Genomic DNA, 24,123 nt, shown 5'->3' on the forward strand with positions numbered 1-24,123 from the left:
ACTTGTGAATGCAGAAAGTTTGGCTGAGGCTGGCTCTCAGTTGTAATAAGGCCTTATCCATTAAACTCGTTAACAATCGCCCCCATTTAGTCATATTTCAGCAGGACATCGAACCAAGCTCCGCCCGCAAACCTAATTACAACAGACCCAAAACAAAGCCAGCCGCAGATGGTGGCGGGAAAAGGTCGAGTATCTGAGAACAAACTTATAGCCGCAAAGTACGGGTACAAAGGCAAAATACCCGCATCAAACGCAACACGAAAGTGTTATTCAGGCGTTGCCCAAAAGCCGATTAAATGGAGGCCTGCAGACTGCGAGGGGAAACTGCTCGGCCCGCTTGATAGGTGTCAAGTTTGATTACAATTATGAGACGGCACTTTCCGCTTGCCGCCGTCATTCCTGGAAGCTTAACTTAATGGGGAAAGTAGAGAAAGTGCGCCGCAACTTGTCCTGCGTTAGCTAAACTTGATCTCTGGGCTTTAACCTTTAATTTGTCACCCAATTTATTGATTCGGGGCGTACTTGGGGTGGCATGAATTGTTTAAGTTGGGTAGGGCTACTGGGAAGGGAGGCACTCCTTTGAAGCCAGGCCATGGATATGGTGAAACAAAAAAAGATGTGGGTCCCTTGGCCATAAAAAGGCGGCGTGGGCGAGCGATGTGCTGTACGGCCTAAGTGGGAATACATGTTGTTTCGTAATTAAGTCTAATTTGCCATGATGATTTAAACTGCGTAGCGAGGCAGAAAAGGTGAAAATGGTGCGGAAAACGCACAACACAATGAGCACACAATAATGAAAAAGATGCTGGCACAGGCAGTCGAGATAAAAATGGCAACATGGAATAGACGTAGTCAGGGTCAGGTCCCAAATTGCCTGTCCCTGGCAGGCTAAATGAGCCTCAGCCCCAAAGCCCCGAGCCTCAACCTCAGTCTCAGCCTCAGCCTTACGCTCATGCTCATCCTCAGGCACAGACTGAGACGCAAATGTCAGGTATGTGTTGCCAAGGCAAAGGTAATATGGCAATGGCATTGGCAGAGCCTCTTCTTGTTTCTGCGCCTTGACATTGAACGTCCCGGGGTTAGGCCGCACACCATTGTCACCTCGCCGCCTTCCCACTCGTTGGAGGAGTGTTTTATGTCGGGTTCTTTAAATGCCACCGAGTTGAGCTTATGAATTTGTGGCTGAAACACGTACATACCTGGCTGCGGGGCTGCCAGCCTACCAGCTCCCTAGCCCCCCATGGCCTCATATCTCATGTGGAGGCGGCGCTCAATTCATAAATTTGACAAATTATATGTCCGCACATAAAGTAAATGGAAATGGCAGCCCGAAAAGCAGGCAGCAATGTTTTTATGCTCGCCCTTTATTAACATTTCTAATGTAATTACGCACGTATCTAGCATTTAACTCGAATCAACCAGGCATGGCCCGTGAGTCGTGAATCGTGAATCCTGAATGGCGAACGGTGTCTAAATGCTCGGGAGGCGGACAAGATGAGTTCTGTGCGCTTGACACGCAAAAATGATGGAGAATATGATAAATGATGACAAATTAATGGCCGCAAAAACGAGTTGGCCAGCTCGTAAAGCCCTGAGCGGTCAAGTCGCACAAAGCCGCTCGCTCGGAAGGTGCAAAAAGCGGGGACTACGAGCCAAAGCCATGTCCTTGACAGCCACAACATCCGCGATTCGTGGACAATGTGGCAGTGCACAGCTCAGGCAATTGCACAGAAACAAAAGCGGACAAAAAACGGAATAATTGCGGCTTAAGTTGGGTTTGTCTTTGGAATGGGTTACTGGTTTATACGAATTTACAATTTTTACAGACTAACCACGTTTTTTTTCGATATATAATGGCTTGAAATTTATGCAAACAATTTATATATTTAAATAAATATTTTTGTGGAGGTTCCTGGGTTTTATTTTAATACAAATTAATCTTTTGAATCCTAAAAAAAATACTCAATTTTTATTTTGAACAGTAAAAAAAGTTTATTGTTGACCTGTGGATATCATTGAATTGATTTTTGAAATTTTACTTTTTATGTAGGAAGTTCTGTTCATTTTATACTTAAATTTTGAAATGTAAATATTTGTTAAAGCAAATTCTGAATTATTTTAAATATTTTCACTATTCAAATTAACCATTTCTTCATTTTGATGTCCATATTACTAGCTGCTTAGGGAGTTTGATAAATCTATGATGCGTAGAGATTTGATTATCACTTAGCACCAAATCCCTATGGTTTCAGGAAAGTGTAATAAATCCAGAAAGTGTGTTGTGTGTACAATGAAACCCAAACCTTGGCTGGGAAGGGAGGGAAACCGCTTGATTCAAAGAGACAAATTAATGGAGCGGCGGCGACCAATGTCAACGTAGACACATGAACACACAGCCTGCGGATGTTCGGATGTGGAGAAGGAATAAAGGCGGCTACTGGCGGCCGGGACTCACCGTAATTTCCGGTGCCGCATGACGGACACAATCACCAGCATGTTGCCCAGGATGGCGGCCAGAATGATGAAACCAATAACGAAGCACTTGACAAAGACTAATGTCAGATGTGTGCTGCCGTCGGCGTCGTCCGAGGAGGCGTCGCCGGCGTCCATGTCCTGTGCCTGCCCAGCCACAACGTCTTCTACGGTCACAGCGATACTGCTCCCACTGCCGCCCGCGCTGCCCAGGCCGCCCTCATCTATGAGGCCTTCGGCAATGAATTTCAAATATCGGGCATGTGACGCAGAGTCCTCCAGCACGGGTAGCCGCTGCCTTTCCGAGGGCTGCAAGTGGAGCTGGAGTCGTGGCTCCTTTGTATCGCCGCCGCCGATGCTGCCCTCGAGCATCGTCCTGGCCGTGGTGGCGGACATGGCCTGAAGTCTCTGTAAGAGCGTCATGATAATGACCACAATCGGTGCTGCTGCGTGTGCGCTCAGTAGTCGGTCCGGTCAACTGCTGCTCTAATGCCAAGAAAGAGGACACTCAACGGGGAAAACATGCTGCCTGACATTAGTTCTCGGTGGACTCGTTCTCTGATGACCGTTATTATTGCCCAATCGTTTGCCAAGTCCTGCAATTGAAAAAGATAAGTGATTTATCATATTCTCTCTAACATTTTTTTCTCGTATTATTTTCTCTTTATTGAAAGGAGCAACATTGACTTGCTGGTCAGTTTGTATAAGCAAAAAATATGATATTTTTTAGCCAATCCTTTGACCATACTTGGCCAAGAGGATTTCCATTTTCCCGGCATTTTTTATTGATCATATATTTTAGGAATTGGAATTACTTAAATATTTTATGAAAAATAAAATGAGATCTTGAGAGTTTAGGAAATTTAATAGACACTCTTAAAGATATTTAAATAACTGACGAGTTGCCACAAATACTGTATGTAATTTAAAACTATTTAAGAACATTTACAGTTTTTAGTTGCCATAATGTCTAATCCTTTCATAGCTTACAGCTTAATAAACAATAATTTCAAGTGGCTAGAGATATCTCTTTAATCCTGCAGAGCATCTCAACTTTTTTAAGCCCACGCTCATCTATTGACTTCTGCTTGAGATTCCACAGCCGCGTTTGGGATTCGATTTCCATTTACATTTGCATCAATTTGGCATTTGTTGTGGCAGCTAAATGAACCGCAACGTGCTGGCTATTTGTCTTCCGACTACCCCCCAATACCCTAGCATCCCTAGCTCCCCAAAATCCACCGATTCCTCTGATTCCGCGATTCGTAGAGCATGCAAATCTCGGAGGCGGAAGAATAAGCAGAATCCGAGCCGAGAGTTAAGCCCATAAACACCTTGCGTCTTTGATGGCATTGTGTGGGTATCTATATAAATTTCGTTAGCCGCAGGCTCTGCCAGACAATGAAATTGAAACCAGGCTTTGGCGGACTGCGTAGTGCCTGAAACGTAATCCCACTCAATTGGTTTAATTTACCATAAACAGCTTCGGTGTTGTGAGGGGAATATTTCCGTTTTGGGCCCTGGAATTTCGCTTCCTTCCTGGCCAAGGCAGGAAGCCAGGCAGCAGCTGGTGGTGGAAGGGCCGCTGCCAGCTGCTGCTCGCCATATTTCAGCATCAGCGCGACAGAGGCTTATCATTAGCAAATGTCAATTTTCAAATTATGTACATTTATTTTGCAATTTGCTTGCCTCGTAATCGATGCCAGCCCAGCCTGCTGCTGCCACACAAGTTTCGCCTCATTTCGGCAAATACTTCAGTGCCAGTGCCGGGGGCTATACTTTTCCATTTGGACGGGGAGACCTCTTGGAGGCGGAGAAGTACTTACTCGCTCCTCGGCAAAAGTAGGCAAACATTTGTAGGAACGTGTAATTCCCATGTTGGGCCAAACTAAGCAAACTCCGGCTAACAAATACGAATGCCAGCAACGGAATTGTGTTTATTTGCGTGCGCTATATGTGCCCTGGGTCTCCATATCCAGGTCTCCTCGCCGCACCTTTAGGGAAATGAGTTTTATGTGGTTGGCTCCCGTGTGCGGCTGACACTCGCCAACAAAGCGACCGCGACTGAAGTGAACTTTAAATCAATAAAGAACAACAAATTGAAAAGCCTCGGAGGTGGCTCGCTTTTCGCATTTCCCACCAGAGAGATACCATATACACGCCGAGTGCTTTTGTCAAACGCATTGACAATGCGCCATAACAATAACGACGGGCGTTCGAGGCAAGACGGAATCCCGGACCCGGACCCGGACCCCCTCGGGATCCCAGTTCCGGTTTCAGCCTTTGTCTGGCCACGAATCTGAGGGATGGCGCTGACTGACGACAATACATCACTCCCAGCAGGTGTGTATCAACGGTTATTCTTTAATATATATATTTTTGGGGTAAGCCAAGATCCCTCCAGCATCTTTACCTTTTCCTCGCCCGAGATTTGGCTTTGGGACTCCCCTTCCTTTCTCGTTTGACCTTTCAAAGTTAGCCGAGCATACAGTGGATGCAAATGCGGAGTAGACGATTAAAAAGAGGAGCTAAAGGAGCCAAAGCAGCCGAAGGAGCTGGAGACAGAGGTACATACAACTCGAGAGCTGAAAGAGATATCAATTGAATTGAAGTTTAAATCAATCAGGGCCATCAATGCGCACATCAAATAAAATCAGTGGCATGTTTTTGGCCAAATAATATTTCACTGCTCGTCCTCTGGCTGGGCGAGGTCACGGGTCGTGGGCCGTGGGTCGTGGGCTTTCGGGTCCTTGGCTCGGATGGGTCGTTGCCAGGACATGCTCCACGCTCCACTCGCATTGTGTGAATGGATGTGATTTATTTCAGTCCGACACGGCCCATTGTGGCGGTGCAGCCGAGAGCTGTGAGTTGGGAGCGACTTTGGCTTGTTAGTTATTTATTCTTACTTATTCTTTGCTTATTTGAATTTGCCTCTGTTTATTTACAGCTGAGCGCACTGGGCCAGGCCACAAGCGTTGATGTTTGCTCTTCTCAGCCCAGGAAAAGTCGGGAAAAAAATTAATTTCAGAATCTTTCTTGTGCTTGGATTTTGTTTTGGATTGGGCTTGGGTTCGGTTCAGCTGGGGTTACGGCTTGGGTACACTCTTCTGCGGCTCCCACCAGATTGATGGTCAGCTTTAATTACTTTTCGAAGAGCGCTTTAGCCCGGTTTTCTTGGCTCTTAATTAATTTTTAATTTATGCAAAGAACGGAAAAATCCTCTCGCCCATGCTTTCATCCCTTTTCGCTAATCGATTAGGACAAACATCCGAAAATGCCACTTAAGCACACGCAGCGCCTTCTAATTGAGTGACCCAATCGAGTCGCAGTCATTTATCACTGGTCGGAATTACGAGCAGGACAGGCAAACTCATAAATATGACCCTCGAAAAGCGATTTAATTGAGTGCTAAGAGCCCCGAGAGCCTCGAGACAAAGGCGCTGGACAGAGCCCGCTGCCGAGGAAGTGAAATCGGGCTGAAACGCTTGTCACCCGACGAGCAGATCGAACCCAATCGAAGGCGGAAATCGAATCGAACGGCAGCCAATCGAAACTAATTGGACGCCTGGAAGTATGCAAAGATAAATTGACAGCGGTCAGCCGCCAAGGGGAACAGCGAGTTAACTTTGTTTCGTTTATGTCGACCATTTGCTAAATCAAACAGCCAAAGAAGCGAAAAAACAGCGAAAGGAAAATGGAGGAAAACAAAAGTATATGTAGCATAAAACACCACGTGGGTGGGCGGTGGCGGTCGAGGCAATCAGGCTGGAGGGCCGGAAGTGAAAGTTCAATTATTCATCTGCCATGTCCTCAGCTCCGCCCCACCGCACCTCGCCTTTATTATGGCCCGCACTGAGGCACAGAAACACAGACACAGCCGCATATTCATATGCTGGCCATCAGCGGACTTGGCCTTGTTCGCATTTACATTTTAAATTGCAGTATTACGAGCTCTATTTGCATTGCTCCTGGCCCGAACAACGCGCTGCCCATTTTCGAGCAGCATTCTTTGAACACTTACACAGGCACAGGCACACAACTTAGCTGGAAATAGATGAGCATTTTAGTTGGCATTTTTAAGGTCTGCATTTCTGAGGCCTGACAGCGAGCAGCGTTGACAGTGGCAGCTGCTCTTGCGGCTCCTGTGGCTCCTGTGGCCTCTCTCTCCGGCAGGATCCTGGGATGAATAATTAACTGCATAATTTGAGCAGCATTTGGAAAATATTTACAAAATAAACGCAGGCAGGCAAGCAGCAAATACACGCGGGGTAACGACATAAGTCCGCCGCCATAAGTTCGCCGTTTTAAAACGACATAATTTCGCGCGATCTTATGACGCTTGAAAGCGCCATAAGATCGCCACAGAAAAAACGACATAATTTCGCCAGCCGCGATCTTATGTCGCCGAAAAGCGTCATAAGTTCGCGCGAAATTATGGCGTTCAAAATTTACTTGCGGCGGACTTATGACGCTTCAAAGCGCCATAAGTTCGCCACAGAAAAAACGACATAATTTCGCCAGCCGCGATCTTATGTCGCCGAAAAGCGTCATAAGTTCGCGCGAAATTATGGCGTTTAAAAATTACTTGCGGCGGACTTATGACGCTTCAAAGCGCCATAAGTTCGCCATAGGAAAAAATACATCATTTCGCAATTTGGATGTACGTATGTATGTATGAACATGTATGTACATACATCAATAACCATTATATCGGCCAGAAAACGAAAATTTTGGTATTTTATGGTATTTTTAAGTGATTTTTATATTTCAGTTTTTGCATGCAAAACAAACAAAATGTTTTCTACAACAATTTCTCTTTGATATCTATTAAGTACACAATAAGTTTGCTTTTCAAAAAAATATGAAGTTATTCATACAAAAACGTGAGGTAAAAACATATAAAAATCTTGTACCGTTCGCGATGTAATAGGGTCTTCCCACACACCGTCAAAGCGCATCTGGCATCCGTTGAACAAACGGTCCATAAGGTTTTGCCGTTCCGAATTTTCTCAATTGGCCCTGCATCAAAGCGCATCTAAATGTAACGACCGTTTGTTTGGTGATATTTAGGCGATAGTTTTTCGGTGCAACTCTGAAAATTTGACCATCACTACGAAAGTGTATACACACTTGGCGAGAAACAAATGAAAAATGGAATTTAAAACGTGGCGCCAAAGCTACAAGCATGCCCAAAATAGATGTTGGCGTTTTTTCTGTATATTCTTGCCCCAATATGTCCCCAATTGTTACTATTTAATATAAACCGCCTACCTCTACCTTATTTTAAAAGATTTTGGATGCCTATACCACCTATAGACACTCTTCGGGGAATTTGCTCTTTGTTAGAGAAAAATCATTAGAAAAACTAAAATTCCTTATCATTTAATTCATTTAAATTTATTGCGGATATATTCTGACGCAATCTGTGCCTTTTGCTGTTGTACAACAGCCAAAATAGTTGGTAAATGCTCCATTTCAAATTTGCAACTGTCAATTCGACAGCCTTTGTTTACGTTTTCATGAGCCACAGCTGATCGATCAGCTGTTCGGATGCAGATGCACTTTGATGCAGCTCTGTGGGAACACGAGTTTCGCATCTGCGAAAAATCCCAAACGTTCCTCACAGATGCGCTGTGTGGGAAGACAGTATAACGTTACAAATCTGAAATTAGCTTCTAATACTGTCTTCCCACACAGCACATTTGTGAGAAACGTTTTGGATTTTTCACAAATGTGAAACTCGTGTTCCCACACACCGTCAAAGCACATTCACCATCCGAACAGCTGATCGATCAGCTACGGCTCATGAAAACGTAAACAAAGACTGTCGAATTGGCAGTTGCAAATTTGAAATAGAGCATTTACCAACTATTTTGGCTGTTGTACATCAGCAAAAGGCACAGATTGCGTCAGAATTTATCTGCACTAAATTTAAATGAATTAAATGACAAGGAATTTTAGTTTTTCTAATGATTTTTCTTTAATAAACAGCAAATTCCCCGAAGAGTGTCTATAGGTGGTATAGGCATCCAAAATCTTTAAAATAAGGTAGAGGCCGGCGGTTTATATTAAATAGTAACAATTGGGGACATATTGGGGCAAGAATATACAGAAAAAACGCTAACAACTATTTTGGGCATGCTTGTAGCTTTGGCGCCACATTTTAAATTCCATATTTCATTTGTTCCTCGCCAAGTGTGTATACACTTTCGTAGTGATGGTCAAATTTTCAGAGTTGCACCGAAAAACTATCGCCTAACTATCGCCAAACAAACCGTGGTTAGATTTTAATGTGTTCTAACGGCGCACAGTAGCGCCTTTTCTCATTTAGCGTTGCAAAAATCATATCTATTGAACCAAATAAGGTAATCGAATAATTTAAACGGCATTGGACAGGTAATTGTTGTAAAATATATATATGTACTGCATAAAGTACCACGCCCACAAATACGCCTTTTTAAAGGGTATCAAAGTGAAAAAATAATTTTTTTTCAATGAAAACAATTTTTAAACAAAAATTTTTATTTAATTTTTTATGTTTATTTTTATGTATTTGCTCAAATAAAAATAATTTGAAAACTGAAAAAATTTTTTTTTTTTTATTCGAAGTGTAACCGCCACGCGCTACAGTTAGTATATTTCTTGAAATGTATGAAATTGTGTCGGTATTTTGGTATATTTTACCCTGAGTTGTTTTGGTTTTTTGCGTTGCATTTCCGCAGACGCAGCTCGACGCAGCCGATGAAAGTTAATTCTGATCCAGGAAAGATCCACGGAACTTGTAGTCATAGTGTAGTCAGTGGCCGGCATTGGCGTCAAAAGATATAGACTACTTTAGGCAGAAAAAGGTGAAAAAAATGGACACCTGGCAGGTAGCGATTTACCTGTAGAAGCCCAAATCAAAGTGTCGTTTTTTTTAGGTTCTTTAATAGTTTATGAATGTATCTATCATTTAAAGTAAAAACCATGACCATTGGTTTTTTGGTTTTTTTGTAATATTACCTGAAAGTCGACCAATTTACACATTTTTTTTTGTATGATGCAAAAAACGAAACTAAGTTCAACTTTAAATGCTCATAACTTCTACAAAAAAAATCTTAAAATTGATTTTATTGCAGATTCTGAATCCTTGTTAAATTTCCTGTCGAATAAGTATGGTTAAATCGTTTTTGCGAACATGACTTTTTTGATTTTTGCAACGCTAATTCTTCGAGAGGCGCTACTGTGCGGCGGTCCATTTGGGTAAATTCGGAACTGCTAAACCTTATGGACCGTTTGTTCAACGGACGGTGAATGTGCTTTGACGATGTGTGGGAAGACCCTATAAAATAAAAATAACTTTCATGAATGGAAAGCAACAGTATTTTATTGTGATTTTAGTTTTTCAGGCTGAAGTCAAACAAGACTTATGTTTTCTGTACCGTTTGCGATGCATTGTTTTCTGCAAATAATTTAAATGTGACAATTCCCTAAAGCTTGCCTTTTATAATACAATTAGTACTGGTCAAATGCATCGATCGTGCAAAAAAACATTTAAGAAAATGGTCATATTTTTTTCCATTATTTTATTATAATACAAATTCAGTACACTTCAATTCAAAATATTACATATTATGATATATATTATATTATAAACCGATTTGTAACGTTACATCGCGAACGGTACAAGATTTTCTATGTTTTTACCTTACGTTTTCGTATAAATAACTTTATATTTTCTTGAAAAGCAACTTATTAGAGAAGATTTTTTAGAAAAAGGGAAATCATTTCGTTTGTTTTTCATTCGAAAAATTAAATATAAAAATGCTCTTAAAAATATAAAAAAATACCAAAATTTTAGTTTTCTGGCCGATTTTTATATTAAAATACTGCTATGTAAACATTGTATTATGAAAATTTATATTTAGGTTTTTTTTGGATTTAAAGTTTTATATATATGTACATATATGTACACAAAAAAAACTTTAAGTCCAAAACAAATTTTTCATAATACAATGTTTACATAGCAGTGTTTTCATATAAAAATCGGCCAGAAAACAAAAATTTGGTATTTTTTTGTATTATATTTACAATGTACAAACAAATGAAATAAATGTATGAACATATGTATGTATACATACATAAATTCGCGCGATCTTATGACGCTTTTCGGCGACATAAGATCGCGGCTGGCGAAATTATGTCGTTTTTTCTGTGGCGAACTTATGGCGCTTTGAAGCGTCATTAGTCCGCCGCAAGTAATTTTTGAACGCCATAATTTCGCGCGAACTTATGACGCTTTTTGGCGACATAAGATCGCGGCTGGCGAGATTATGTCGTTTTTTCTTTGGCGAACTTATGGCGCTTTGAAGCGTCATAAGTCCGCCGCAAGTAATTTTTGAACGCCATAATTTCGCGCGAACTTATGACGCTTTTCGGCGACATAAGATCGCCGGAAAAAAACGCCATAATTTCGCGGACCAAATGTACTGGGCGAACTTATGGCGGCGGACTTATGTCGCTATGCCAATACACGCACATACAAATTATAATTGCAAATATAGGTTCGACTAAAGAATGTCATTGATATCCATTTATGTAAAAAGCAAATACTGCATTAATTAGTTTATTAATTATTTAAAATAGCTGACCTCGGCTGCGTGTGCAACACAGGAATTAGGGCAAGAGACACATTTTAATTGATTTTTCGAATTGTAACCAAAGTGTAAATTCCTTTGCTTTAAATGCAGGGCAAACCACAACAAATTATTAAGGGCAGGATATTTTGTTATGGGAACTGATGGAAATGTAGCAAGAATGTCCTGCTGTTAGGCGGTGGTGGCGGGGAATGTATGTCGGTTCCTAGTAATTTTAAACTATTTTCCCAGGCTACTCCTCCTGCTAATTAAATTGCATTCTTGTCCACTGGAAATTGGGTCAGACATTAAGGCTGTTAAGAAGGGGTGGTTCTGGCTGAAAGATCCCTGCACTTGCACAATCGCCAGCCGGTGCCGGCATCGCCATAAAAGTGGCGGTTATGCAATTTTTAATTAATTTCGCTAGCTGCGGCAACGTTCGCGGCTATTGATGCCGCTCTCAGCACGGCCTTACATGTGCAGGGCTTTATCTTACGGCTCACAAATATTTTCCTTGCACGAGCGCTCTTTTTGCCATTTACCATTTGCATGGCAGACTCCGAGGCACCGCACCCGTATCCACATCTCTCACAGCCCCCCGAAACTGTTGAATATTTAAGGAAATTTACACGTCGAGCGCCGGTGCCAGGCGATCCATGATGCATGTCGCTCCGCTTCCGGCTGTTGTTTATATCATTTATACGGTTAGTGCTGGCCAAAAGCCAAAAAGTGTGAAAATTGTTTGCCCACATGCCCCGTCATAGCTGGAGCCTGTGGTCCCTTTGACCGCTGCCCTGCCACTCGTAAGCTCAGAGACCCTGCCGCATTTTCACACGCAGCCAGCTTTATTAAAATAAATTTACAACTTGCGGAAATGACTTAAAGTACGCATACATGCGGACGGACAAAGCACATATAATTCTCCGGACTTCCTTGATGACAGAAAAATAACGACTAAAACGTGCTAGCAACGCTTTAATTGACATACAGGGTGCTGGCTCCCAGCGGATATCTCAAATATTTAGCATATTCCGTTGACGCAGTTCAACGAGTAGCGCCCGAGCAGGGACGGTACAGTTGGTACCGATTGCAAGTAGTTGTAATGAGTGATTGTTATGATTATTTTAAAAACAAACTCTTGCTTACGGAGAACATATTTACAAGCTAGATATGTGCACTTTACTGTTTAAAGCCAAAGAAATTTGTCAAAATCAATCTGCAGCATTATGTAGCATCCCTACTAGTGCGCAAATCCTCTTAATGTGTCTCCTGGTGCTTAGCTGCAATACCTGAAACTAATTCCGCCTCACATACACCCTGTTCAGGACGTAATCCCGGGGTAGCAAATTGCTAAAAGCTACGCACGACTGCCCATCCACTGTGAACCTATGCACGGTTATCTGCGAGCCTGCGGGTGCGTGTGCCATTGCGCCTGTGTGTTTGCGTGTGGGGGCGACTGTGTATTTGAGTGTGCTTAGGTGCCAGCAACAACAACAGGAACAACAAGTGCCAGGACATTCGGATGGTGAACGGCGCGCAGGTGGCAGCTCTTCAGCCGCACTGCGCCTGCCTTCCGCATGATTTTGCATTTCAAATTATTTCCGAGTGCACTGGAGGTGGGCGTCAGGTGGAGAGTCAGAGCCGGGGGAGTGTGTAGGAGCACGTGCAGTCATGTAACATAGGCAGACACACATACTTCAAAAACCGCTGGCTTTTGAGGCAAAGCGATGGAGGCAGAGGGGCTACACGCTGAGAACATTTTTCAAAATGCCAGGCTAACAATAGAAAAGATGCATCCTTATCAAGGACACAAGCACACACTCGCCCAACTGCTTGGAACTGCTGAAAGCAAAAACATCATGGAGAAACCCATTGTTGTTGTGGCTGCTGCTGCTGCAGCCGCTGCTTGTGGCATGGCAGAAACTAAAAACAAAAGTAGAAAAATGCCAGAGGAAAAAGGGGGCAACAGAAAGAGCTGGCAAAGAGTAAAAACACAGGAAAGTATTTTGCTCAATTGTTTTTACTTTTAGTGCCGATTGTTTCAGTGTGCTCGTAAGGTAAGGACACAGACACGGACGGAATCGAGGCAGGTGGGCCGGGAGGCAACCTGCTCTTGGCACGAGTGCCTGGTTGGTTTTGGTTTTGTCTGCTCTCCGTGGCTCTAAACGGACTGCCAGCTGAGCAACCTGCAGCCCGGACCTTGAGCGATTAGGGGTTCTTCTTGCCCCGGAAAATAGCAAACTTTGCCAGACAAACGGCGTGGCCAGAGAGGGAGCCAGTCGGTGGCAGCTTCATTAGCGTTAATTAATTGCATGGCCCCGAGAAGTCGACGACGATTCAAAAGTTCTCCAGACGACATTGACAAACGGAGCGCAAAATGGCCGAAGAGTATTTTTGGGCATTGGCTAAGCAAACTTGGGCCAAGTGGCCGCTCCTGCTGCTGCTGCAATGCCCAAACAATTAGCATGAAATCACGTACGTGGCACGGCCAGGATCTCCGACTCTGATGCCAAGTCGAGTCGAGTCACTCACCTAAGGCGATAGTCAATGTCGATGGCTTTGGCTTTGACTTTGGCTTTGGCTTTGGCTTTGGCCTTTTCATGCCAAGTGTGCGACCTTCGCTGGCGATTGAATTTGACATTGTGCTCGGCGGCGGCGCCCAGATCCCCGGTCTTTTACCTCAGCCCGCTTCCTTGGCCACCCGATCCATCCGCCATGAAAGTCAATTGCCATTTGCATTTATACCCCTGCGAGTGAGTGACTCTCCTGGCTCCGTGTCCTTGTCTCTTAACGGAACTGGCCCCAAAAAAGCAGGCTACACAGAAGGAAATCAGACCATATATGTAGTTACTAAGGTCCCTAAGATCCCTTGAAGGGATCAGGGAAATATCATTAAAAAATACTCAACCATAAAGAAAAATATCATAATTTAAAATTAAACTAAATTATAGATCCCGAAGTACTATACTTTTTCTTGCTGTGTACGATTGAATGTGTGCGAGGCACGCAAGTGAATCGAATGTCTCTGCTTTGTTCTGCTCTTGGGCTCCGACTTTTTATGGGACACCGGAGCACACTCGAGTGTATAAAAGTGAGCACATTTTTATGGCATTTCGCTGGCTAATATGCCAGCAATTTTCTACCTATTTTATTTACCCTGGCACACATCCCCAGATCCAAGTATGCGTAAACATCTGACGGGGAGCTATCCGCCCCTCGCTGATTTGGGCCAACTTTCCACAGCCATTAGCAACAATTACATACTTTTCACAAATTGAGTTTCGGATTTGAGAGTTTTGTTTTTGTCGGCTGGGGGACAGGCAGGGCATAAACATAAAACGTAATGGAATTTCAATAAATGTACAAGTTTTCTAAAATTAAAATGTAAATTTAGGAGCGGGCCACTCGCTCTGCTCTGTGTCTGCACTCCTCCGTCTTAAATTTCAATTATTAATATTTAAAAGAAGGCATGGTCAGCCTGTAACTGAAGCCAGTCACTTTCAGATTCCTTTTTTCGAGGCAGACAGTTTCAAGTGGCACGTGCTGAGAGGTCTGGCCACGCGTTCTGGCCATAAATAAACATTTAATAAGCCAGAAAAGTTCAGTGTCCGAGAAAACATATTGAAATGTGATCGGGAACATATTAAATGGTAAAGGGTGCCCTTACTCAAGTTATTTTAAAGCAAAAACCCATAAGAAAATGGATTTTTCGATTTAATGATGACTTCCTATTTTCCAGTAAATTTGAAACGTAAACAAAGTCAGAAAAGCTTGTTAAAATGCAATTGCATTTCAATAAATTATTTATCAGACCGAGAGCACAGTCGCTATGCAAGTGTTAGCCGACAAAATGCAATGAATTATTGCTGCGAAAAGTTTTGCACAATGCCAACTCGATTCTGGATTCAATCGTCCCGCTGCTGCTGCCACACAGTCTAATTTCGTGTTTATTCCGCAGCACACTCGCACACAGCTTTTGACAAATCGCATCGGGAGTGGAGTCCCTTTTTGTTCGATTCCGATATCCTTTTCACGGCCACGCTGAAATATTAAGCAGACAAATATGAAATCCCATATTGATGTCCTCTCGCAGTCGGAGGACAATTTAACTTTTATTGCTGCAGCATATATAATGCGATTTGGAAATGGAAACCGATTGCCAGCAAAGGTCATCCCCATTTTGGATTCCCCAGCTCTATCTGCCAGATTGCTTGGGGCAGCTCTCAGACATGGCGGGGATGGATATTGAGTGAAAGTGAGGGGAAAAGCTGGAGGAGAGACCAGCTTTTCTTTCTGCTCCTCTGCTGACAGACAGCGGCGGCAATGTGCACACGAAAAATCACAAAAAATTCAAGCTGACAAGAAACAATACGGACAAGACTGGCATCAACTTCAGCCTCAGCATCCGGCGCAGTGAGGATAAATATAGATATGGATACATCCCAGCGGGCTTATGGCCTGTCCTTTGTCTGCTTTACGATTTGCGGACGATTTCCTTCAGCCAAACAGGAAGGAAATTTAAAGTTTCATCACCGAACCGAACCGTACCGAATCGAGGCGAACACCATAAATGTGCTCCATAAAGGTCAAAAGGCGGGAGTTTGATGATCCGAGGACTGTCCATAAAGCGGGCCATGCAACTAAAGTGATTGAATTAATATTAGGGGGAGGGATATTGCAGCAGAATCAGAAACCGAAGGAGGAGGTGTCCGAAGACAAAGGACAATCTCCTGTGGGCAGGCCACGCACGCAGCATACACAAGTATACGAGGCCATATAACCGGCGATATGTGAGTTCGGCCACGCATCATAACGTGTCCATATACTGTGGGCACCGAGCAACGAACATCGAACGTCGTACGCCATTAAAGTCAAATGCTCTACGGGGAATTTTCAAGGCGAACACGCCTGCTGGAAGGTGGCTAAGCATCCGCCCTTATTGCTATTGTGTGTTTTTGGGTTTTGGCAAAATACAAAATCACAAAATCACATAATGACAAGGACAGCGCCATGAAAACAACAAGAGCGCGCTGCCGAAATCAAAGTGTAAAATGTTGAAAATCGAATTTGGTCCCAGCAATGAAAGGAAAGAAAAATAAAACAAGAAAAATATAAAATGGAGGCGGCGGAAACGGAAGTGCGGGATGGATGGCAAGGAGGCGAGTGGTGGGAAATGGCGAGGTGACTGCCAGACATGCCATTATTTGTTGATGTATTAAAGCTTTTATTTACATGCAGGTGAGCGCCATTTGTTTATATTTGTATTTGTATTCAATCAGCGTCAACAAGAGCCACACAAAAAGAGAAAAAAGAATCGAAAAATCACATGAAAAGTGAAGGCAAATCAAATAAAATCAAATCACTGCCTCGCCGCCTCGTTGCCTCGCTACCTCACTACTTTGCGCGTGTGTGTCAACTTTTTCGTAGGATTCCCGCAGTAGCAAGAAAATGTCAGGGCCCAAGTGGTAAACACTCTGGGGCCTCTTCAATGGCTTTTTGGGCCGGCTAATGGCTGCAATTTCGCGCTGTCTGTTCATTATCATTCCTGCGATAATATACTCGGCGCTCTGATGCCGATGATTATGTTGACTGACATTCCCCGACCCTGAGAGCTGGGGAAACTAGCTGCCCGGATAGATAATAATATGTCTAGGCCAACGCCAAATGGGTTGCACATGGCCTACTTGCCGTTGGATGTCCTTCGTCGGTGCTGGCTGAGGGTGGGGCTGGGTAGTGGGAGGTGCTTGTGGCTGGTAACGCCATTCTATGTTCCATCAGGCAGCACAGTAATGAAGCTATAATTAGATAAGCGCAGTGCCGCAGCGAACTACTCGGGAAGCCAACCAGCAGGGACAGGAGCAGCCGGGTATCTGCTCCTGTGCCGTGTGTATCTCACACACTGGCAGCTACCTTTGTATTTTTAGCCAGCGAAATGTAACAAACGTTTGACTAACCAAACTCCAGCTGACAGATGAGCAGGCCACCGGTTGAGGGGCGCTGAGGGCGGCTGAAGGCAGCACCGGAGATGGAGACCGAGTGTGTGTGTTTATGAATGGGTGATTCCTTTCCTCGGCACTCATCCATACAATGCCCTCGCAGAGGAGGACTCCTGTCTATTTGCTGACAGCTAGTTAGTTGGGCATACATTGTCAACGGGCATCCGTTGCGTATACGTAACGTGCCATGATTTTCGGCAAACGAATCGATTGAGTTATTCCGCTGGAATTGCGATTTGTGTTTCTCTAATCATGGATATAATTGAATCCGCAAATTGACTGAATACCTACATCCCCATACAAGTGGTAATTATGTGGGTAAATGAGAAATTAGGGATATCATTGTTGGCTAATTTGAACACCTTACAGGTTGAAAGGTAAAATGTGCTCCCAGATACTATTAAAAATACATACATACATACATACATGCTTTTCCGACCAAATAAGAATGTATTTTTCCTGACCTTTAGCTCATATACTCAGCGAATGGTGTCCATTAAAATGAAACGAGGATTCAATTTGAAAAGTTATTTATTCAATTAAAACATGTCCATGCCTCTGGCCACTGCTAAACTTTTCCAATTTCCCCCGATTCAGTTAGATAATTGGCCCGTCATTCAATCAAATGGCAGACAAAGCACCATTATTTCTATAGCATAAGCTTATTAACAACACACTTCAATTTATATTCAGCCAGGTCATCAATCAAAACTCGCCCCCGAGCTCCGCCCAGCTGCAAGTCGTTGCAGTGTCGGATTTCTCAAGGTCGTAGTTCCATTTCTTAGCTATCAGCCCGGTTATCCGCTTACTCGACCTTGTCGAGCTGGCCAATTAAGAGCCAAACAAAGTGCGGTCTCTGGCAATGAAAATCAAATCAGATCACGACGCAAATGAAGATGCTGGCAGTTCAGCTCGAGAACGATAGCCCATTGAGCCATCAATCAAACAATCACTTAATGAACTACTTCAAAAGCAGACGATGGCTCATTCTCACTTTCACTTTTACCAGCCCCGCCTTCCCCGAAACTCCCACAAAACAAAAAACACGAACAACAATCGCAGACAAACACGGCAATTTCCACTCACAGTTGTGTGTTTTCCCGTTTTTTGGGGCATTAATTGCCAGGCGCTGCTTTTGTGCCATCGATTGAAAAAGTTTTTAGCAAGTCCCTCTCTCATCCTCCTCCAACACCCTAAGTACTTTGCCACAAAACTTTTGCAGCACATAACGCTTAAAATGCGTTTAATTGAGAGTCATACTCGAAGGAGTCGAGCGGGAGCCAGCAGGGCGCCAGTTCGTGCTAGGGAAAGCCCCGAAAACTTTTCGCCCAACTATTCAAACAATTTCGACCGAGCAAAATATTATTGCAAATAATTCGTTTAGACAGTTTACACATTGTTAAGCGATATCCGATCTGGGTCAATTTTGGCTCCGAGGTATTTTTCTAAAATTTCAATTGCTTGCTCTCGGCTCAGGCAGCTCAGGTGGCCAGGCTGATCCGGAGGCGGGAAGGAGGTGGGTTGAAATTAATATTGAAATTGTGGCCACAAATTCCACTTGCAGTTTGCCCAAGTAAGTATATCCCGAGAAGTTGCCTCCGCCTTGTATGTATTCCTGGTGGCCGACCGCAATTTGCCGAAAAACTTTTGAACTTTTTCGAAAAGTTTACTTTATCAACTTCTTGTTCATAGTTGGGTAAGACAAATCAAAAAAGCCCCGGAAAATGGACGGCTGAGCCGGGGAGTAGGAGAAGGAGGAGGTGGTGCAGATGGAGGTGGAGCTAAAGGAGGAAACCAAATTACTACCCTAATGCCCAACAAATCGATCCCCGGCTACGTGACAGTTGCCAGTTTAATTAAAATGAAATGCGCTAATGGAAATCCGAACCCACGCTGGCGCACACCGTCATGTGGGTGGGCGGTGTATATGGGTGAACCGCATTTCGTTATGATTAGGCAGGCCCACGACGAGTCCTGATGCGCGAATAAACAGCCATCAGGCAGGATGGCCCAAAATGGAACGAGTGAAGTGAAGACGGGCGAAAGCAAGATCCAACCGTGTGTGTTTGTGTGTGGAAAGCATTTTCCGTCGGTCATGTCTATATTTCGGTACGTGAAATATTAATAATTCCATTTTGAACAGCTCAAGGCAATGGATAAGCTCGGCGCGGCCCAGACTTTATTTTTAGACATTCGAAACCAGAGCAAACGTGGGCAGGTGTGCCCGGAGAAGGAGGGAGAAGGAGCAGGTGGGCGCCGCCGAGGTGAGCACATACCGACAGCCATGGCCCGAGGGCCACTTAAAGCATAGGAAAACTATTAAAATTTATGCGTGGCTAACAAGAAAACAACAAAGCTGTCGCGGCCATTACCACACTCACACCGGCACAGCAGACGCACACAGACGCACAGCGGGGAAATAGGACAAAGGACTGGGGACGGAGGGACATGTAAATGCTGACAAACAATAAAATGTGGCCAGCGAGGCAGCGCGGACGGAGTAATCCCTCCTGCTGACAAGTGCCAGGACCTTGGGCGGAGTTCGCTGAACTGGCGAGCGGAGCATAAGAGCCTACATCAACGAATCCTGTGGAGATCGGGAGGAGACACCCCGGGGACATCCATCGCAAAATATGCCATATGTGGCGCTAAAATTCAAGCCCACATTTCAAGTGGTTGTGGTGTAGACTCCACGGCGTATACGTAATGTAATCTAATCTGGTCAACCAATGGAAATAGAATCCAATTAAAGAGAAGTTAGGTTACTAAGGAACGGGAATATCCTGGAAATATTTTCAACATTTTTTTAGAGCTTATAGCAAAAACAAAAGGAGCTGTAGCACTATTTTTTAATATTCTTAACAAAGTATTCACTGCGAAACTTTTTAAGTAAAGTTTAAAAGATGTTATCAAATAGTATCATAAATATTTTGAAAACTAAAGAGAAAAGATAACACAAGTTATAAAATGGATAGCTTTGTTAAAGCACTCTTTTTCAGTGCCTATTTAATATTTACAACTTTATATTAATTGTAAAATCACAAAAAAGTATTCACAACTCAGGCCATTTTAATTAGTTCATTAGAAAAAACTTTCTGTTTAAAATGCATTTTTTCCTGCACATAAAAGTTTGTTAAATGAGTTTAAAGGAAAAGTTTTTAATTTATGTTCCTGCCAAGCTACCTATCAGGACTTCACTGGCAAACTAGTGGCCTCATTATGTATGTAAAGCGAAGCACTTTCCGCGATCTTTAGAATTCAATAAAGCAACTATAAAAACCCCCGAAATTGTTGACAAGATGTTGGCTTGCTCGGCTTCTTCTCCTTCTTATTCTTTAAGCCACCAGCCAAGGAGCTTACACAGATTTCTGTTTGGCGGAAAAACTTGGGCCCGCGATGGCCAACTTAACGCCTTCAAGTTGTAAAACACTTAGCGGTTATTTCGTGTTTTTCCTGCCTTGTGCGGGACTCCCCTTCAGGGAGTACATCAAGGATTGGGGAAGGACATGGTGCGGGGACACGAGAAAAAATCCGCGCCAGGCAAATTTTTGCTGTGTTGTAGATAATTTAGCGCAATTTACGTGCAAATTTGCTTACGTTACCCACCAGTGGAGCAGAGGAGCAGCAGCGCAGCGACGGGAGATAGCGCACAGGTGTGTGCCGAGCCTTTGGCCCAATGTGGCGGCTAGCAGGCTCCGAGAATGTCGAGGTCCCTGATTCAGGATAAGGATACGTTAGCACCGGAGCGCGAACACAACCGATAGCAGCAAAGGACAACGCACGACTGCTGCCGCCGACCAGGAGCCGATGTCCCAGCACGCCACCAGTATCCGAGGGCGGTTCCGAACTAGTCTGCCTCGTCGTCGGTGCCGTCGTCGGTTCCAGCGTCGTTTGGTTGAAAGTAAGCAGAAATAGAAATATGAACGAGAAGGAATGGTTGCCTGGCAGGACACGAATAAGAGATACCTGGTATTTTGAGGAATTTTGTAGTAGTAAAAGTAATTCAAAAGCAATCCCTTGATTAATCTAATATTTATTTATAATTTTCATGGTATCTGTAATTTTGTAAATGCTACTCACTAAATGTGAACAAATTTAAAGCCTTTGTTTTACATGATTATTTATAATTTGAATTATCTAATAATCAGGATATCTGGTGGGTATAACTTGGACTTCCTAGCCGCCCAGCTTTGCAAACCTGAACGGAAACACCTCTAATTAAATTGCTGTGCTGATTTTGATCAAAAATAAATATTATAGACTTTGAATACAACATACCTTCGAGCACCATAGGTATTTGGTATAAAAGAAGTAACCAAAATAGCAGCTGGGGCAGCGGAGTCGACTCCGACTCCGTCTCCGTCTCAAATAAATCGCTAGTAGATTATTCGTGCTGGCACCCAGTTGCTCCTCACTTCAACCCACCGCCGCTGCCGCTGTTCGCCGTCACCGTCAGCGCCACGCCACGTTTGTTTCTTTTACCAAAAGTTTTTTGAGACCCGCGCCTGTGTGTATGCTACGAAAAATTGACAGGCACAACGCAAAGAGGACATTTTTTCAGTGCTCTCGTCTGGCTTTGGAGTCCTCGACTGCCCGTAGCCTTTGGATAAGTAATTTTCGCTGTTTCTATTTAATTTATGACTCGTGTTTCCGTCGTGTTTCATTATTTGCCTTTTATTAATTTGTTTATTTGTTTATCTCTGCATCGCTCAGCTCCGTGAGGGACTCGCTGCTCACTTCTTCTTCGCGTTAAAGCCGTGCCAGGCCACTAGGCCAGGGGGCTCTGCCATTCCGTTCCGTGTGAACGTAGTGCCCCCGCTTTTTATGTACTTTTAATACACTCACATAACCTGGAGCGGGCTTAGGTTCAGATAGACAGCTTCATGCAACCATACATGTGCCGTGTCCGTTGCCTTGGCTTACTGTTGCTTCGGCTCTGCTCTGATCCGCTCGCTTTCCCACGTCCTGTTCCGGCGGTGGGCGAAAGTTTCCCTGGACGCCTTTATCTCGGCGTAGGCGAAGCCGTCGACATTCTGCCATTTTCCGCCACTCGCCACCACTGTTGCATGCACAGCAGGCCGGGTCGTAAACATCTTCGTGGGGAATCAGTGCTGAAAAGTGTCTATCAAGGAAGCTGTACCCAGGCTGAATAACTGCCAGTGATATGTACAAAGACTTAAAATAGCACTTTGTTATTTAAAATTTGTTATTTGATTTCCTATACTATTTATGGTTTTATTGATTTCTGAACGAAAGGTACTTTAGCGTGTGTCTTACAGAACATGAAGTATGAAGTACCTTGTACCATAAAAACCTAACAGAAAGTCCTTTAACATCACTGTCTGTCTGGAGTTTAGCTTCTTTATCCCTCACTGCTTTTATTATACTCTTTGGCCTGCAGGGTATTATAGGGATGTCAATGTAGAAGAGGTGGATTAATTAGAGTCCTAAAAATGTGGATCACGGTAAGCCAGCGGTCGAGGTACGAATGTATGTGGGCATCTCTTGTCTCACCTCACGACGTCTTCAAATGCCGCTTCAAGCTGAAGTGTGTACCAACTTGGTCTTGGCCATATTTGCCTGATTTATGTACTTCATATATTTAACTTTTAATGAACATTAGTTTATGCACTCTCTCACTTTCGTTCTGTAAGGGTCCGTAAACAGTTGCGTCCTGTTCGCTGGGATTTTAGTGGCCATTCGAGTCCCAGTGCTTGTTGCGCACTTGAGGCATAACGCTCATACGCCCTGTTGCACAAGTCGCATAAAGATGATGGCATATTTTTCGGTTTAGTGCGAGCCACTTAATAGACCACAAAACGCAGCCAAAGCCTCATAAAGCACACAAACACACACGAGCACAACCAGCCAGCAAATGGCCACAAATGACACGTTTGGTGTTAAATGGAGGTCGTCCAGTTCGCATACCGAGTTGCCGCTGTACGTGTGTGCGAGTATTGGGGCCGGGCTGGGTGTGTGTGTCGCAGTTACAGCTAAATTGTTTGTACAACATGCATGTAGAACAAGCATAAATCCAACCGCAGCCACATCCTCATCCACATCCACACACACAGCAACAAGGCGAGACAAACTGAGCCCAGCCGGCTGGCAATTAAAGCCGCTGAGCTTCGCTTCGGCTCACGCACACACACACAGAGACACTTTTGGCCTGGCATTACAAGCACACATACGTGTTACAGGTGGCTCCCATTGTGATGGCCCTCTTCATTCATTGTTCTATTTGTACGGCGGACCCTTAATCGTATTAACCATTGCGACAATAAATCAATCGGAATTGCTGCCAGCCATCTGGACACTTTTACGCTTCATTTGTACGGCTAAGCCTCGATATATTGAGCACTTCAGCCAATACCCAGGGCCTTTGATTAAGTAGTCAATAGGTTTGTATAATAATACTAAGGACGCTTAAGTTATCAACCGGAAACCCATTTCTTGGCTTTAATTGAGACTCCTGAGAGATAACATTCACTTGTAAATAGTAGAGTTTGTATGTTTGTTGAAAGAAATATTTTATGGCAGTGGTAATAGTACAACTAAGTATTAGAATAACGTGTTTTCCGGGCTTGTTTGTTAATGCTCGAACTATATTTTTTTTAAATATTTATGTTTGCAGTTTGAAATTGGATTATACAATCGAATTGAAGATAAATCATAACTTATTCGGAAAGCTTTTTCTTAGTTTTTATTACGTTTTATTTTAATTTTTAATTTTTTTGAAATTTACAATGCGTTGCAAACTTGAGACTAAGTCGATTTCGATAGTAAGGACAATGCTTTACTGTACTTAATATTTGTTTGATCGCGACGCTTGTGTATCCTGGTTGAATTTAAATTAACCAAATGCGCTATCAGCGTGTACATGTGTGTATATATGGGTGTCTTGTGGGTGTAGTGGCAGGTGTACATATGTGAGCCTCTTGCTAATGAGCTGTAACCAAAGGCAACAGAAGCGACCACAAGGCCCAAAGAACCAACAGTACATTTACAGCAAATTGAATTCAACAATAACTACAGACACG

The 24,123-nt window shown here is 43.6% G+C and overlaps 1 protein-coding gene across 2 annotated transcripts in view; it reads right to left on the reverse strand.

Moving 5' to 3' along the window:
• The window catches only part of Octbeta1R (Octopamine beta1 receptor), a 31,161-nt gene extending 7,795 nt beyond the window's left edge, over positions 1 to 23,366 (reverse strand). Inside the window, exons 1-4 of one of the 2 annotated variants that reach the window (XM_070286625.1) lie at positions 22,724 to 23,366; positions 22,598 to 22,663; positions 21,362 to 22,530; positions 2,456 to 3,068 (exon numbers count right to left, since the gene is read on the reverse strand). In XM_070286625.1, coding sequence (XP_070142726.1) covers positions 2,456 to 2,895 — 440 coding nt within the window. In that variant the 5' untranslated portion in view covers positions 2,896 to 3,068; positions 21,362 to 22,530; positions 22,598 to 22,663; positions 22,724 to 23,366. Of the gene's footprint in view, positions 1 to 2,455; positions 3,069 to 21,361 lie in introns of both variants that reach the window. The other variant, XM_017180106.2, reaches the window with a different exon arrangement.
• Between the last annotated feature and the right edge of the window lie 757 nt (positions 23,367 to 24,123).

Source organism: Drosophila kikkawai, chromosome 3R (assembly GCF_030179895.1).
Source record: "Drosophila kikkawai strain 14028-0561.14 chromosome 3R, DkikHiC1v2, whole genome shotgun sequence".
Taxonomy (NCBI): domain Eukaryota; kingdom Metazoa; phylum Arthropoda; class Insecta; order Diptera; family Drosophilidae; genus Drosophila; species Drosophila kikkawai.